Source organism: Labeo rohita, chromosome 12, assembly GCF_022985175.1.
Source record: "Labeo rohita strain BAU-BD-2019 chromosome 12, IGBB_LRoh.1.0, whole genome shotgun sequence".
Classification (NCBI taxonomy): domain Eukaryota; kingdom Metazoa; phylum Chordata; class Actinopteri; order Cypriniformes; family Cyprinidae; genus Labeo; species Labeo rohita.
In genome coordinates, this window is record NC_066880.1 from 17,585,122 (window position 1) to 17,603,097 (window position 17,976).

A 17,976-nucleotide genomic window follows, 5' to 3' on the forward strand; every position below is an offset into this window, starting at 1 on the left:
ACTCATTTAAAGCCATTTAAAAATGCCATTGGACAGTTAATACGTGACAGCAGTCAATAACTTTTGACTAAATTGAATTGAAAAAAATGTTCTATTTATTTATTAAATTAAAAAAATGTTAAAATGTGATTTTGTAATGTATTTTTGATTTGTGTTTTTTGTATTTTATTCAGTAAACATTCAGCTGTAAAAAATAAAAATGTGACTTTTTTATTAATCAATCAATACACTGATTCTTTCATTTTATATTTAAGTGGAAATTAATTCCTCACACTAAAATAAGTCTATTTATTTGTCAATTCAAAAAAAAAAAATTACAGTTTATTAATCAATACACTGATTCTTTCATTTTATTTTTACGTGGAAATTAAGTCCTCAATAAACTAAAATAAGTCTATTTATTTGTCAATTCAAAAAAAAATATTTACAGTTTTATTAATCAGTACATTGATTCTTTTATTTTATTTTTAACTTTAAGTCCTCAATGAACTATGTCTATTTATTTGTCAATTCAAAAAATATATATTTATTAACAGTTTTATTCTTGAATTAATACATTAATTCTTTCATTTTATTTTTTAAGTGGAAATTATTCTTACTTGAAAATCCCCAAAGTCCTCCATAAACTAAAATAAGTCTATTCACTTCTCAATTCAAAAACATATTTATTTACAGTTTTATTCTTTAATCAATACATTGATTCTTTTATTTTATTTGTAGCTTTATTTAAGTCCTCAATAAACTAACTCTAACTAATTTATTTGTCAGTTAAAAAAAAATGTATTATCAGATTTATTCTTGAATTAATACATTCATTTTATTTTTAAGTGGAAATTAAGTCCTCAATAAACTAAAATAAGTCTATTTATTTGTCAATTAAAAAAATGTATTTACAGTTTTATTAATCAGTACAGTGATTCTTTCTTTTTTTTAAAGTGGAAATTAAATCCTCAATCAACTAAAATAAGTCTATTTATTTGTCAATTTAAAAAAATACAGTTTTATTAATCAGTACACTGATTCTTTTATTTTATTTTTAACTTTAAGTCCTCAATGAACTATGTGTTTCTTGAATTAATACATTAATTTTTTCATTTAATATTTAAGTTGAAATTAAGCCCTCAATAAGCTAAAATAAGTCTATTTATTTGTCAATTTAAAAAAATTGTTTAGTTTATTAATCAATACATTGATTTTTTTGTATTTTATTTTTAAGTTGAAATTAAGCCCTCAATAAACTAACATAAGTCTATTTATTTGTCAGTTCCAAAAATTATTTATTTACATTTTTATTCTTGAATAAACACATTGATTCCTCAATGAACTATGTCTATTTATTTGTCAATTCAAAAAAATATATATTTATTAACAATTTTATTCTTGAATTAATACATTATTTTTTTTTTTTTTTTTTTTTTTTATGTGGAAATTAAGTCCTCAATAAACTAAAAAAATGTATTTATTTGTCAGTTAAAAAAAATATTTAGAGTTTATTAATCAATACATTGTTTTGTTTTGATTTTATTTTTAAGTTAAAATTAAGCCCTCAATAAACTAAAATAAGTCTATTTATTTGTCAATTCAAAAAATTATTTATTTACATTTTTATACTTGAATTAACACATTCATTTTTTCATTTTATTTTTAAGTGGAAATTAAGTCCTCAATAAACTAAAATAAGTCTATTTATTTGTCAATTCCAAAAAATATTTATTTACATTTTTATTCTTGAATTAACACATTGATTCTTTTATTGTATTTTTTATGGAAATTAAGTCCCCTATAAACTAAGTCTATTTATTTGTCAGTTCAAAGTGGAAGTGGATGTCTTCAATAAGCAGAGACCTGTGATGTAAAATGCCTTGTGATGTTTCAACCTGACGGTTTGAAGGTCACCAAACTGTCCTGCAGCACCGCTGTTTGGATGCATGAGACTCTGAATACAGGAACAACAATTTACAAAAAGCCAGTCAGAGCACATTTCACAAATGTTTGTTTTGGTCAGTAAAGTGTTGTGTCATCCAAACACACTGTACCTCATGCCCTGCGTCAGAGTCGTTGAGCAGTATGTGAGTTATGTCAATGCCGTCATAGTGTCGATCTGATGGTGGTTTTACACCAGCCAGGGAGAGGATAGTTGGAAAGATATCCAGACCACTAAGGAGTTAAAGCCAGTCGTCATACAGTGAAAACAAAACAATCATGTTACACAATGTTCATAATTTTCCAGTACCTCAGCAGGGCGCTGCTGGTGCTGTTGGGTTTGATCTTCTTAGGCCAAACGACCACTGTGGGAACTCTATGACCTCCTTCCCATGTGGTTGTCTTGGCTGAGCCGCCACCTGCTCGAAAGAATGAAAACAGACTATAACATGATAATTCAATTAGTGGGTTTGCTATCTGAAACAACTGAAGAGAAGTCATAAGTAAGCATGAAATCAGCAACTACAGAAAAAACACTAAATATCTTTAATTTATGCCAGAAAATACAAGAGGTTCATTACCTCTGCTTGTCTGCCATCTTCCAACAAAAGGCCCAACATGGCCAGCAAACTGGCACTTCTGCTCCCACGGGCCATTGTCTCCTTAAAAATTGATGCATTGTATTGCTATTAAGCAATGTTTTTAATAAAACAACTAAAACTTCGAGTGAAACGTGTAAAATAACTCACCAGTGAACCATATCAATGTGTTTTCCAGCTGCTCAGTGCTGACCGCCTGCATGATTGTTCCCACCAAAGAGTCCATGTCACTGAGGCTGGCTGTGTAGGGGTCTTGTGTCGTAACGTTTAGGAAGGCGTTATGGAACAGCGGGACATGCATGTGCGCAAGAGCCACGTACAGTAGGAACGGCTGCTTTTTATAAATGCTAAACAGGCATATTAAAACAAAACATTTTATACCCAAATTGTACAGAAACAGAAGGATACGTTTGTTATAGAGAGGCACAGTGTAGTGGTACCAGTGGGATTGTTTTTTTATGTTTGAAAGAAGTCTCTTTTCCACATCCAAAGCTGCATATATTTTATCAGAAATTAAGTAAAAACAGTACAATTGTGAAATATTACTACAGTTTACTTTTTTATATTTGATTCTATTTTAAAATGCAATTTATTCCTGTGATGCAAAGCCGAATTATCAGCAGCAGCCAACCAGAAATCATTCCGATATTTTTGTGGAAACGTGATACATTTTTTCAGGAGTCTTTGATGAAAAGAAAGTTAAAAAGCATTTATTTTAGGTAGAAATCTTTTCTTAAAGGGATAGTTTGCCCGAAAAATGAAAATTCTGTCATTAGTTACTCACTCTCATGTTATTCCAAATCCATAAGACCTTTGTTTATCTTCAAAAAACAAATTCAAATGTTCTGATGAAATCCAAGAGCTTTCTGACCCTGGATAGACAGCAACGCAACTGACATGTTCAAGGCCCAAAAATGTAGTGAGAACATCATTAAAATAGTCCATGTTACAACAATGGTTCAGCCTTAATTTTATGAAGCTACAAGAATACTTTTTGTGTGCAAAGAAAACAAAAATTGCGACTTTATTTTATGTCAGAATGCCAGCTCCTGCATCAGCAGCACCACATGCATATGTCGTGGTACTCTTATGAACGTGTGAGTCGAAGACTGACACAGAAGAGAAGAAATTACTGAATAAACTCATTATTTTTTTCTATGTGCACAAAATATATTGTCGTATTTAATGTCATATTTAATGCTCTTTAATGATGCCCTTACTATTTTTCAAGGCCCAGAAAAGCTCTCGGATTTTGTCAAAAATATATTCATTTGTGTTCTATAGATAAGCGAAGGCCTTACGGGTTGGAACGACATGAGGGTGAATAATTAATGACAGAATTTTCATTTTTGGATGAACTATCCCTTTAAAGGGGTCATCGGATGCTAAGTTCACTTTTACATGTTGTTTGAACATTATTGTGTGTTGGCAGTGTATGTACAAATCTACCCTATAATGATAAAAATCCATGTAGTGGTTTTTAATTAATCTGTAAAAATAATATCCCCTTTTTCAAATCGAGCCATTCTCAGATGCCTGTCGTTGTTGCGTCACACCCGCAGAGGCCGCTCCCATGATATTTGATCGACAAGAGCGTCTTACCTCAGATCAGTGGTAACAGTCCAACCTCCATGTTTTGATGCCGGAGCCGGGATGTAAGTTAAACTAGAATTGAGCCATTGAGGTGTTGCTGGATGTAATAATGAACGTAGTGGTCGTCATTTACTCCCAACATCTGAGCTGCTGAAGATGCAGTGGATTACATTTGTTTGTGAAGGGAATGCGCCTCCCGATCTACATAAACGCGTCTATGTTCGCGTGAATCATTTGTGATCCAGCTTCACTAACAGCAGAAGTGAGTATAAGGTTTTTTTTTATGAATCTTTGCGATCACCTTTCCTAATAATGTGCTAGTTAGCAAGTTTAGCGACTAAACGCAGCTAAAGTAAACAGGCTCGTCAAGTATATTATAGACTTTTCATTAAGACCCTAAAGAATCATATCAACTTGTGGAAAATGGGCATCCAATGACCCCCTTAAACTGTTATAATGAACATATAATTATCACTTCTGATTTTCTGCCAATTCAATGCATCCTTTTTTAATCAAAAAGGATGGGTCTGATGCATTTTTGAATCAAATGAATTTCTTTAAAAAAAATACTGACAGCAAACTTTTGAACCTTAGTGTATTGGTATTATCTGAAGTTGTAAATATAATTGTACAAGCTCATTTACTCTGTTTACAGTAAGATTCTAATGCTCACTTACAGTTAATCTCAAAAAAAAAAACAATAAAACAAGTTAGTAACACTGTTAAATGTTCTTTAGCAAATCCCAAAATAAATCTTTCATACAGTATTATATTGTTGTGTTGCCTAAATTCACCTGTAAAATTCAAAACAATACTTTGAAAACTTATAATATACAAAATAATATGTACTATTATTATCTGCTATTTATTGGTTACTGGCCCTAACATAAAAAAAATTATTAACTTTTGCATTAAGGGGCAATATTATGATTTCCAGGGGTATTTTTTACATGTGTAAGGCCAATTTTTATAATCACCTTATTATTATAAAAAAAACATCTGTTGTCTTTAATGTCAAATTCTTAAATTTACCCAATTACTTACTAATCAATACTTTAAACTCTTGTCAATAACAATAGACTGTTTAAAATTGTATCCAAATTATACATGTAAAAAACAAGAGCTCATACGGCTGTAATCTTATGGCAAAAATCATTATTGTAGATTATTGCTCTTTATACTGTAATAATGATTAATTTTGTTTCATTTTGGGCACGTCACATTCTGGCTTCAAAGACAAACATGTCGGTCTGTGACATTAGCCAAATCTAGCACAAGTTATGCAAAAACAACTGATATAATCACTGAAGTTATTAAATTCATCTTTTATTTACATTGTATCTGTACAGTGTTGTTTATGATAAGGGAATTTCGTGAACAGCTCCGGCGTTATCAGCGCTGACTAATCCAAGCGCCTCTGATTGGCCAATGCATTCCTAAGTTCAACAGAAATGCGTTTGATTGGTTATAAGGCTCAACGCTGCACAAAAAAGTGCATAAAAGCAATCTAATGCAGCGTGAGCAAATCTAAATGTAATTCTACGCATTGACACTTTTCATTCATTTTCACTTTTCATTTTAATCGTGACATCAGTAATACGCTGTTTAATTGTCTTAAATTTATGGGGTTGTTTTGTTCATTTTGGTAGCATTTTTGCAACAAGCCCTAGTTAATTTCCAAGCCTAAATGTATTGAATTTTAATGTCAATATATTAACTATTAATTCAAACTGATTTGAGAAGACTCTGAAACTGTCACAAGTCTCAATTCTCTGCAGAAGTAGACAGCTGAAATGAGAAATAGATGAGACTTGGTTGCACACAGCCCAACAGATGATGATCTATCCTTGGACTGTGTCAAAGGTCAACACTGCAACTTTGCCTGCCCAGTAAACTTGTTTACAGACTAGAGACCTTATATTGACTGATCAAAGTCCCCTGTGAGTCGCAAAACTGCTTTTATAATCCATTTTTAATCAAGTTTTTGGCTTCACACTTAATACTGAGCTTAAAACCTGTTTAATAACATTAATAATAATTTATTAGTACACAAATGTGCAATAGAAAGTAAGTTATTAGACTTCCATAACAGCCAGAAGACAGGCTATTATGGAAGTGAGTTGATATCAAATGTTGATATCAAAATCAGATAGATAGAATCTAGATATAAAATCATATTTAAAAGTGGTAAACAAACCTGGCTGTGAATATCTGCTTGACAGCTGCTGTGGCATATCTGTCTTTAAGGGTCCATGAGTCCAAGGGTTGTTCAATTATTGTCTCATTTTCAAACAGAGGTAATGCCACTTTAGTGTAGCATTCTTCATGTTTTCTGTTGAGTGAAGATTTTTCATATTCAACATATTTGAGACATATACAAAACCTCAAGTTATATGCCATCTGATATGTGTTTTGACACAAACCTAGGAATATTCTGACAGCGGACACAGGGAGGGCAGCTGGGAAGGTCGAGACCTGGTTTGTCAGTGCAGCCCATGTCATTACTATAAGGAATACCGAAGTAATAGTCAAAACCTGTAGTGTAAACACACAAAAGCAAGCATTTCGACACGAAACAGCTTAAAGTAAATGTATAACATGAGACAAAAATGACAATTTATATATTAAAATGTAATTAATAACATGGACAAAAAGAATTCCATGTTATGGATTTTACCTCTATGAACAGGATTGTAGGAACCATTGTGTCCAAGGTGCCATTTTCCTGTTTTAAAATCAATATAAGTGCAATAAATAATTGCCACTGAAATATTACGACATATTATAAGCTTGAGAGGCTTATTAGTTGCCATGGGGATTATGCGAATTTGTTCATCAAGAGCTAATCACAGCAGAGTGTAAAGTTCATTGCTCTCAGTATGTTAATCGTGTTGTTCTCTGCATGTTCTTAGAGTTTCTGTGCTTACCAATAATGGCTGTGTAATAACCTGCATCATGCAGGAGCTGAGCAAATGTTGTCTCATTGAGTGGGAGTCCTCCGACTGATCCCACTGCAAAATTATGAGTGACCCCATTGCGCAACCCGTGTCTGCCGGTCAGCAGGGCAGCACGTGATGGTGAGCATGTGGAGGCAGGAGAGTGGAAGTCTGTGAATCTGCAAATCAACAGACACAAGTGCCTATAATTAAATCTAATCATGCACAAAACTGTCTATAATGATATATAATGGGTATAATGCAACCTTTTGCCCTTCAGCATTAATGAGTCCAGCCAGGGTGTTGGTGTGGAGTTTTCAGGCCGGTTCACCCAGAGGTCGCCCCATCCGATATCATCAGCTAAGATAATGATGAAATTAGGTCGTTCCTTTTCACCAGTTTTGTCTTCCTTTTTAATGTGGCTTTTGATGTGATGAATCAGTCCAGAGAACAGAAGCAGAAAACACAATCCAAACTGTGCCATTTTTAAACTAAATATAAAAAAAGAAGACATTGAAATTAGGATTTATTTGACACAGAATTAAAAATACACTGATTGCTACTTAGCATACTCAAATAAAGGTAAAAACAACTATAATTTTTTTTAAAAATGAGCACAAATCAGCATGATTTAAAAAATCAGGCCTATCAGTTATCTATGAGGGGTCTCCATCAGGGTTATTATAGTTAAATAAAATTAAAGCTATATAAAAAAAAAAATAAAAAATAAAAAAAAACATTTGTTACTTGAAATAAAATAAACATTAATTTAAATTAAAGATTTTAAAGGGTAACTAATTTTATTTCAGTTTTCTCAAGAAGTACTAATACGTATGAATGCCTGGTTCTGCCCGTTTTCCGAATAAAAAATAAGAAAAGGTAATGGCAACTTTTTTCTCACAATTTTGAAAGATTTAAACTCGCAATTCTGAGAAATAAAGTCGCAAATATGAGAAGTCGCAATTCTTTTCTCTGAATTTGCGAGAATTGCTTTGTATCTCACAATTATGAGGGGTTTTTTTCGCAATTTTGAGAAAATAGGCAGAAATGCAAGATTAAACTTGCAGTTCTGAGAAATAACATTGCAATTATGAGAAGTCGCAATTATTTTCTCACAACTGCGAGAATTGCTTTGTATCTCATATTGGGTTATTTTTCTTGCAATTTTGGGAAAATAGTCAGACTTGCAAGATTTAAGCTTGCGATTCTGAGAAATAAAGTCACAATTATGAGAAATCGCAATTCAAAAAAGTCAGAATTGTATCTCTTTTGAGAAAGTCAATTTTGAGACATAAAGTCAGAATTGCATGATATTAACTCGCAATTGCACAAATCTCTGCGCAATATCTTGAAATTCTGACTTTATTTCTCAAAATTGCGAGTGTACATCTTTTTTCTTAGAATTGTGATATAAACTTGTAGTTGCGAGAAAAAAGTTTGAATTGCGAGATATAAAATTGTAATTGTGAAAACTGAGAAAAGTCAGTTGCATGATATTTACTCGTAACTGCAAGAAAAACTGTTAGAATTGCGTGATATTCTCATGATATTCTCTCAATTTACAAACAAAAATTGCATGTAAAAAAAGTCAGTTTTGAGATATAAAGTCAGAATTGCAAGAAAAAAGTCAGAATTGCATGACATTAACTCGCAATTACTGTTGAATTCTCATACTTTAAATCTCACAATTCTGACTTTTTTCTCAAAATTGCGAGTTTATATCTTGAAATTCTGACTATTTCTCAGAATTGAGAGTTGATATCTCGCTATTCTAACTTTATAACTCACAATTGCAAACTGAGAAAAAAGTTAGAATTGCGAAATATAAAATTGTAATTGTGAAAATTGAGACAAGTCAATTGCATGATATTTACTCGTAATTGCAAGAAAAACAGTCAGAATTGTGTGATATCCTCATGATATTCTCTCAATTGTGAGATGCAAACTCACAATTGCATGTAAAAAAAAGTAAATTTTGAGATATAAAGTCACAATTGTGAGAAAAAAGTCTGAATTGCATGACATTAACTCACAATTGCTGTTGAATTCTCAGACTTTAAATCTCACAATTCTGACTTTTTTCTCAAAATTGCGAGTTTATATCTTGAAATTCTGACTATTTCTCAGAATTGAGAGTTGATATCTCGCTATTCTAACTCACAATCGCAAGCTGAGGAAAAAGTTAGAATTGTGAAATAAAAAGTCCTATTTTTTTTTTTTTTAACAAGCTTCCATACATATAACTAAAACTAAAACTGAAATAAAATAAAAAATGACACATATTTAAAAATGACAAAACACACACAAAAAAAATACTGAAACTTTAACTGAAATTAAAATGAAAACAAAAATAAAAACAAAATACGTACAAAAAATATGTAGCGGATCCTGCTTTATCTGTTTATCCACCAAGGGTTTCTCGACCTGAAGTAGATCAAAGACCCCCGAATTACATAAATGCACTTCAATAATGATACAATGTGTAATGATCATTCAAACTGACAGTATGCTATAATCAGGAACCAAAGACTATCTGAGGTTGCAGTTTTTCATAACATAAAGCCTTCTGGACATCTCTAAAGAGAGCCTATTCAATGCTTGGTTTGAACAGGTCTTGCTGGCTATTATGTAACAATTTTTACCTAATGCACCAGTCTGTTTAAAAGATTCAGTACAGTCACTCCTGCAGCTCCCACTTCACACTATGGTGGGGGAGCAGAGACAGCATGTTCCTTTGACATTCCAGCTCAAGGGAAATGGGGGGTTGCCGGTGTGGCCTTTCATTCAACATTGACTGTAAACCAATCCTCAACTTACTCAACAGCTGTAACCTCCCACCATAGAGGAGCTCATTGTATGAAACAGCAGAACAGTAGAAGCAGCACCACATGGACTCTCAGCAGTGGACACACCGCAGTACAGCAGTGGAGTAACAACATTCCTCTCACTCACAGGAACAGGTAAGCATTTTTTTAGGTTTTGACTGTTCAGTGTTACAATATATCAATAGTTAAGTGTCTACTAGTCCTAAAGGAGTCTAAAACAATTGACATGGGTCTGGTAGTGTCAATTGTTTTAGACTCCTTTAGTACTTATTTATAAGTATGCAAGAAAAAACACGTTTATATTCGTATAGAAAGAAAACACGTTCATATGGGAATAATGATGGAGCAGGTGGTGAAAGATGTTTGAAAAAATATATATATATTGACTCACCTAACTTTTGATAACGTACAAAGCGATTTAGAACAAAACAAACGTTTTCAAATATGAACATTTTTAATTAAATTAAACTTGAATGAATGTTTATTTGTGACAGTTACATTATGTCACACATGTGCTGTTAAAGATGCTTTGAGGAGTTAAAGCAGTAACATTGAGTACGTTTTGTAGTTATGTGATAGAAACGGAGCTGTTCTAAAATAACGTTAGCTGTCGCTGTCCTCACATTGGGAAAGACTGAGATTAAATTTAAGATTAAATTCAGATTTAAAACATGCTATACTGTGACTTATCACAAAATTATGAGACTGAGTACACCTCACCTAATGCCGAGCGATGATTTCAATCAATGAAAATATTTCAGTCGTAGTCCTGCGCATCAGTTTGTTGACACTCGTGTTCCGCCGCCCCTTTTGTGACGTAACATCCCATTGGTAACGCCCCTTGCTGTATTTGTTACATTTGGTCAGTGATTTTTCACTTACCTACGCAACATTTTTAATTTTCATTTAGCTTTAGTCATTTATATAAATATTATAATATATTGTAATATGTTTTAAATATGATACATTTATTTTAGCTTTACTCAGTTAAACCTAGTCCCAAAACCTAATGGTTTAACTAATTTAATAGCTGATGTTGCAGTTGTTTGACATTTAAATATAGTTGTTTATTGAAATTATTAACTATGTACACTACCAGTCAAACGTTTTTGGACAGTAAGATATTTAATTTCTGCTCTCCAAGCCTGCATTTATTTGATCCAAAGAACAGCAAAAGCAGTACAATTTTAAAATACTTTTACTATTTAAAAGAACTGTTTTCTATTTGAATATATTTTAAAATGTAATTTATTCCTATGATTTCAAAGCTGAATTTTAGCATCATTACTCTAGTAACATGATCCTTCAGAAATCGTTCTAATATTCTGATTCGCTGCTCAAACAACATTTATTATGTTGAAAACAGCTGAGTACATTTTTTAGGTTTCTTTGATGAACAGAAAGTTCAGAAGAACAGCATTTAATCTTAAAAATTAATCTTTTGTAACATTATTAATGTTTTTATTTGCTTATTAGCTTACCTTATCTTTGTCACATTCACAGGTCGCAGGTCAAAATGGCACAGTGGATTTTCCGAATAAAAGGTTGCCTTGGCTCTAAAGTGTACTCGGAGGTCCCAGATGGTGGTTGGGGTTGGATTGTGGCTGTGGCCTTCTTTCTGGTGGAGGTGTTCACTTATGGGGTTATCAAAAGTTTTGGGATTTTTCTCAAGGACCTGATGAGTGACTTTGGCGAGAGCAACAGTCGAGTATCGTGGATCATTTCAATATGTGTCTTTGTTATGACTTTCACAGGTACGTTTTGTAACAGTTACTTTAAATTTTGAAACTTTAAACAATAACTTACTAGGCTGACTCTTTTTTTGTGGGTTAATTTCTGTAAGTTTGCCATTTATGTCCATGTCTCTTCAGCTCCTTTATCATCAGTGCTGAGTAATCGGTTTGGCTTCCAGCCAGTTGTGATGTTTGGAGGATTTCTCATATCTCTGGGCACAGTCTCAACAGCATTCACCAGCTCCATCAATCAGATGTACCTCACTATGGGGATTGTGACAGGTATGTAAAGCCTTGCTCTATACATACACAACTGTTCAAACATTTAAGTAAGTAAGTTTTTACAGAAATTAATATTTCATTCAGCAAAGACGCATTAAATTGATGAAAAACAACAGTAAATACATTTACAATGTTTCTATTTGTCAAAGAATCGTGGAAAAAACATTTATCAGGGTTTGAACAAAAATATTAAACAGCACAGCCATGTTCAACACTGATAAGAAATTTAGTTGGAAATTTAGCATATTGGAATGATTTCTAAAGGATCATGTGACTGATCATGTCAGTGAAGACTGGAGTAAAAAAAAAAAACATTGATTAATTGTTAGAGGCAAGATGATAAATTTATGCAGAGGAACTATAATACCTGTAAAGAAGTCTCTTATGCTTATCAAAGTTCCATTTATTTGATCAAAAATACAGAAAAAGTAATATTATGAAATATTATTGCAATTTAAAATAAAAGTTTTCTCTTTTTTATTTATGTGATGCAAAGCTGAATTCTTCACCAGCCATTACTCCTGTCTTCAGTGTCACATGATCCTTCAGAAATCATTCTAATATGCTGATTTATTATCATTATCAATCAATTTCAGAAACAGTTCTGCTGCTTAATATTTTTTTTGGAACCTGTGATACTTTTTTCAGGATTCTTTGATTAATAAAATGTTTAAAAGAACAGAATTTACTTAAAATAATAAATAATAATACATTTTCTAACAATATAAGTCTTTACTATTACTTTTTATCAATTTAACACATTCTTGCTGAATTAAAGTATTAATTTATTTCAAAGAAAGAAAAAGTTTACTGACCCCAAACTTTGAACGGTAGTGTATTTTATTAAAAACAATTTCTATTTTAAATAAATGCTGTTCTTTTTAACATTTTATTCATCAAAGAATCTTGAAAAAGTAACAGGTTTCAAAAAATATTAAGCAGCAACTGTTTCCAACAATGATAATAAATCAGGATATTAGAATGACTGCATGATGATGAAAATTCAGCTTTGCATCACAGAAATAAATTCTATTTTAAAGTATATTAAAATAGAAAAACATTATTTTAAGTTGCAATAATGTTTCACAATATTACTGTTTTTTCTGTATTTTTATTTTAAAGGTGTTCATACTCGACAAGTAAAATAGCTAAACTGCTCCAGGATTTTCTGTATAACTAATAATGTACATGTTATATTGAAAAGTGTGATTTACTAGCTAAAGCAAAACCAATATGAACAAAGCATCTAATGAGTTTCAGATGTCCTCTTCTTTTTGTAGGACTGGGTTACTGTCTGACATTTCTGCCAACCGTCACAATCTTGTCCCAGTACTTCAGCAGGCGTCGTTCTGTGGTCACAGCCATGGCCTCCACTGGAGAATCATTTGCTATATTTGCTTTTGCACCAGGTGAGGGCAGACATGCTTATTTGCAATGTAATATCATCACATATTATGTGTCATTATTGTAGGCAAACATATTGCTTTCTTGTCTCTGCAGCATTCACAGCTCTTAAGAACCTTATTGGCTGGAGGCACACAATGGTGGTGATTGGAACATTACAGGGCATTATTATTATCTGTGGGGCTCTGCTTCGTCCCATAGTCATCAAACCAAAGACTTCTCCAACAGAAACTGAGCAGATCACATGCTCTCTTCCTGAAGAACAAATGCAAGGCTCTGTAAGCTCTGGGAAGGAACAGACAGAATTGGAACCACTTCAGATCCCTCCAAAACAACAGGATGTTTCAAGTAAAAATAAGCTCCTGGATTTGACTGTACTGAAAGAAGGCAGTTTCTTATGTTATTCAGCTTTTGGACTTTTTGCAACACTGGGCTTTTTCGCTCCACAGCTGTATGTGGTGGAGCTCAGTGCCAGTTTGGGTACCGCGAGGGACAAAGCTGCCTATATGCTGTCAACAATGGCCATTGCTGAGATCTTTGGACGTCTCTCCATCGGATGGGTCCTGAACTGGGGACGCATCAGGAAGATCTTCGTACTTCTCGGATGCGTGTCACTGATGTGTGTAGTGCTGGTGTTGTTCACCGTGGTAAATGGCTTCTGGGGACTGGCGGTGTGCTGTGTGCTTTATGGTTTTTTACTTGGGAATATTGCATCCACGCACATCCCAATGTTGGCCGAGGACGATGTTGTAGGGATTCAGAGGATGCCTTTAGCCGTAGGCGTCTACGTCTGTATTCAGAGCTTTGCAGGACTGGCTGGTCCACCATTAGGAGGTAAGAAGATTTAAAAGTTTTACAGGACCATTCAAAGTTTTGGGGTCAGCAAGATTTTGTAAAAAATCTAAATTAATGACTATTCTATTATTATATACACTGCTCAAAAAATTAAGCGAGGCCTTAAAGGAGTAGTTCACTTTAAGAACTAAAATATACAGATAATTTACCTCATCATCCAAGATGTTCATGTCTTTCTTTCTTCAGTTGTAAAGAAATTATGTTTTTTGGGGAAAACATTTCAGGATTTTTCTCTATATAGCGGACTTCTATGGTGCCCGCAAGTTTGAACATCCAAAATGCAGTTTAAATGCAGCTTCAAAGGGCTCTAAATGATCCCACCCAAGGAAGAAGGGTCTTAAATAGTGAAACGATTTGTTATTTTCTAAAAAAATATACAATGTGTATACTTTTTAACCTCAAACGCTCATCTTGTCTAGCTCTGTGTGTACTCTGTGTATTCCGGTTCAAGACAGTTAGGGTATGTCGAAAAACTCCCATCTCATTTTTTTCTCCAACTTTAAAATCGTCCTACATTGCTGTCAGCAGTGCATGCAGGCATTTGGGGGCCACACACACTTCTGACTTCTTATTATGAGTTGCTTTAATGAAATTCATTAAAAGTTTGATCAGCCTGTAATTTCAATTCTTTACTTAGATTTTTCATGTGATTTTGAATCCAGACCTGGGTTGATGATTTGGGTTTCAATTGACCATTGTCACATAATTTTGTTCATTGAGATCGAATGTAAATATGCATTTTTCAGCGCTGATGCCGATACAATTATTACAGATAAACTAGGTGATAACCGATATTTTGAACCGATATATATGTCTGGTGTAAAAATGAAACTGTCATAATTACGACTTACAACAGCTCTGACAAAAACTTTCTTTAAAAGCTTTTAAATTATTTTATTGGCAAATCAGTTTTGAAAATGACAGATACCGAAAACCATAAAAATGCTTAATATCAGCGCCGATATCAAATGTATGATTTAAGTGTTCCCTTCATTTTTTTTTTGAGCAGTGTTTTTAAAATGCAATTTATTTCTGTGATGAAAAAGTTGAATTTTCATAAGCCATTACTCAGTGTCACATGATCCTTAAGAAATCATTCTAATATGTGACCCTGGACCACAAAACAAGTCTTAAGTAGCATGGGTATATTTGTAGCAATAGCCATATGGGCACTGTATGGGGCAAAATGATCTTTCTTTTATGCCACAAATCATTAGGATATTAAATAAAGATAATGTTCCATTTAAGATGTTTTGTAAATTTACTACCTTGAATATACCAAAGCTTAATTTTTGATTAGTAATATGCATTTCTAAGAACTTAAAGGAGAAGTCCACTTCCAAAACAAAGGTTCACATATAATGTACTCACTTCCTTGTCATCCAAGAGGAAACATTTCTGCATTTTTCTGCATATAATGGACTGATATTGTGCCCCGATTTTGAACTTCCAAAAAGCAGTTTAAATGAGGCTTCAAACGATCCCAAATGTGGTTGTAAAAGATCCCAGCAGAGAAAGAAGGGTCTTATCTAGCAAAACGATTTGTGATTTTCATAAAAACAAAAATACAATTTAAATACTTTTTAATCTCAAACGCTCGTCTTGCCTTTCTCTCCATGAACTCTGTGTATTCTGACTCAAGACAGTTAGGGTATGTCAAAAAACTAGTCAAAACAATCGTATTTTCTCCCTCAACTTCAAAAATCATTTCAAAATCATCCTACATCACTGCAAAAGTTCCGACCCAGTCCTTGCAACATGAGGTAAAAAAAGGTAAAACAGCGATATAGGACGATTTCGAAGTTGAGGGAGAACATGAGATGGGAGTTTTTCAACATACCTTAACTGTCATGAACAGGAACAAAAACATTCCAAGCCGAGTAAGACAAGACGAGCGTTTGGCATTAAAAAGTATATAAATTGTATTATTTTTATTAAAATAACGATCGTTACGCTAGATAAGACCCTTCTTCTTCGGCTGGAATTGTTTACAACCACATTTGGGATCGTTTGAAGCTGCATTTAAACTGTCTTTTGGAAGTTCAAAATCGGGGCACCATATCAGTCCATTATATGAAGAAAAATGCTGAAATGTTTTCCTCAAAAAACATAATTTTTTTTACGACTGAAGACATGAACATCTTGGATGACAAGGGGGGGTGAGTCAATTCTTTGTAAATTGTTGTTCTGGAAGTGGACTTCTCCTTTAGTTTGGACAAATTTAAAGGCGATTTTCTCAGTATTCTAATTTTTTTTTGCACCCTCAGATTCCAGGTTTTCAAATAGTTGTATCTCAAGGGTAACAAGTGTGTATATAGAATGCAAAACTTTCTCAACTCTCTTAACTTACTGCATTTCCCTCTCGAATATTCTAGGTGTACTTGTGGATGTTACACAAAATTACAGGGCTGCATTCTACTCCTGTGCTGCGGGAATGGGACTAGGTGCCATCTTCCTTGGGCTCGTGCGTCCAGCTAAGACAGGTCAACTGTGCTCAAAAGGGGACAATGGACAGAATAATACCACCGTGGAGCAAGTGTCCAAAGACAAACCAGAGGAATGTCCAGAAGTGGACAACCAAGATACTAAGTCTTGAAAAAACGACATCCTTTGTGAATTTTAGCTGAATGTTAGGTACTATCAGACCTGTTCATAAAATAGGAAAACATTTATAACTGTAGCTAAAATATAACTACATTATGATTAATAATAATTGCTTAAAGGCTAACCCAAAAATGAAAATCCTGTCATCTTTGTCACACAAGAACCAATTGAGCTTCCGTTAACCATATTTTAGGTGCTCTATGTATATTATATGTGAATAAAGTGAATGTTTCATTGTTTTAGAAGTTGGAATGGTATGAGTGTGTGTAAATGATGACAGAATTTTAATTTTTGGGTAAACTATGCCTTTAAGATGTGCACAATGCTGTTTATACACTGAGATCACACATGTGATTATCACACTACATTGTATTAGCAGTAGCTGTCATGAAAACTATGATTAGACTTGAAAAACACATTTTCATGAATGTTTGTAATACTAAACACTGAGACTTTTGTTGATTAGAATCCCAGACGCAAAAGAAACAAACATGATGTGGAACAGGAAACCACATTTTCGTGGTTTTAGTGATTAGAGTCAAGGCATTGATGGGTAAAGCAATGACCAAAGATAATGCTGAATTCAGCAACTAAGGTTAAACAATCTAATGTTATAGAAAGCCTTAGAAAGAGGTATTTGATACTTTATTTTTAAAAGGAACCTTTTTTAATATTTGCAAAAGGGCGATGGATTGCTCTTCAGTATTTTATATTTAGCTCACCTCAGGTCAACCTTCAACAAGTATACTACAACATCTGTCTCCTGGATACTAAAACCAGGTAAACAACTTTATTCATGCAAATAGTGTCTGTTTAGAGTGTTGTTTAGTCTTCCGATACTCATGACAGTGTTCTCAACTGTGGATTACATTTGCATCTCTATTATATAGAGATGACTGTGAATTCAATGCTTTACAGAGCTCAGGTTGATGCAACTGTGAAATGAAGATAAAGGATTTCCAATGTAATGCTATGTCAAAGTGTCTTATAAGACTGCTTCATCACTTACCTCTGTAGTAAAACTATATTTGTTATTGTAATACTGCCACATAACTTGAATTTTATAATGGAAAGGAATAATATTTGCTGTATGTTCAGTGGAATGTGAATATGTGGTTATGTTTTTGTTTCTGCACAATAGACACAATTGTTATAATAATTTTTAAATCAGACTGAAAAAAATATTTTTTAGACTGTTGTGTTAAAAATCACACTAAAAATT

The 17,976-nt window shown here is 33.1% G+C and overlaps 2 protein-coding genes across 5 annotated transcripts in view; one reads left to right on the top strand and one right to left on the bottom strand.

Annotated features, from left to right (window-relative positions):
* The window catches only part of arsg (arylsulfatase G), a 27,407-nt gene extending 16,727 nt beyond the window's left edge, over positions 1 to 10,680 (bottom strand). For 3 of the 4 annotated variants that reach the window (XR_007828887.1, XM_051125031.1, XM_051125029.1), the window contains exons 1-12: positions 10,597 to 10,680; positions 9,421 to 9,475; positions 7,318 to 7,542; positions 7,043 to 7,230; positions 6,793 to 6,840; positions 6,539 to 6,650; positions 6,313 to 6,447; positions 2,673 to 2,869; positions 2,505 to 2,585; positions 2,234 to 2,342; positions 2,037 to 2,157; positions 1,846 to 1,936 (exon numbers count right to left, since the gene is read on the bottom strand). Coding sequence is in view for 3 of the 4 variants with exons in the window: in XM_051125031.1 (XP_050980988.1) it covers positions 1,846 to 1,936; positions 2,037 to 2,157; positions 2,234 to 2,342; positions 2,505 to 2,585; positions 2,673 to 2,869; positions 6,313 to 6,447; positions 6,539 to 6,650; positions 6,793 to 6,840; positions 7,043 to 7,230; positions 7,318 to 7,535 (1,300 nt within the window). In the remaining variant the exon portion in view is untranslated. The remainder of the gene's footprint in view (positions 1 to 1,845; positions 1,937 to 2,036; positions 2,158 to 2,233; positions 2,343 to 2,504; positions 2,586 to 2,672; positions 2,870 to 6,312; positions 6,448 to 6,538; positions 6,651 to 6,792; positions 6,841 to 7,042; positions 7,231 to 7,317; positions 7,543 to 9,420; positions 9,476 to 10,596) is intronic. The other variant, XM_051125030.1, reaches the window with a different exon arrangement.
* LOC127174537 (monocarboxylate transporter 7) lies at positions 9,772 to 17,976 on the top strand. Its single transcript, XM_051125028.1, has 6 exons — positions 9,772 to 10,011; positions 11,380 to 11,630; positions 11,748 to 11,891; positions 13,172 to 13,300; positions 13,392 to 14,129; positions 16,526 to 17,976. The coding sequence occupies exons 1-6, from the start codon at positions 9,908 to 9,910 to the stop codon at positions 16,744 to 16,746; spliced, it is 1,587 nt and encodes a 528-aa protein (XP_050980985.1). The 5' UTR covers positions 9,772 to 9,907; the 3' UTR covers positions 16,747 to 17,976.

Bases quoted from the DNA above. Each gene is read 5' to 3' on its own strand.
- LOC127174537 (XM_051125028.1), top strand. From the start codon at position 9,908: ATGAAACAGCAGAACAGTAGAAGCAGCACCACATGGACTCTCAGCAGT. The intron at 10,012-11,379 runs GTAAGCATTTTT...TCACATTCACAG, and splicing joins CCTCTCACTCACAGGAACAG to GTCGCAGGTCAAAATGGCAC. The intron at 11,892-13,171 runs GTATGTAAAGCC...TTCTTTTTGTAG, and splicing joins CACTATGGGGATTGTGACAG to GACTGGGTTACTGTCTGACA.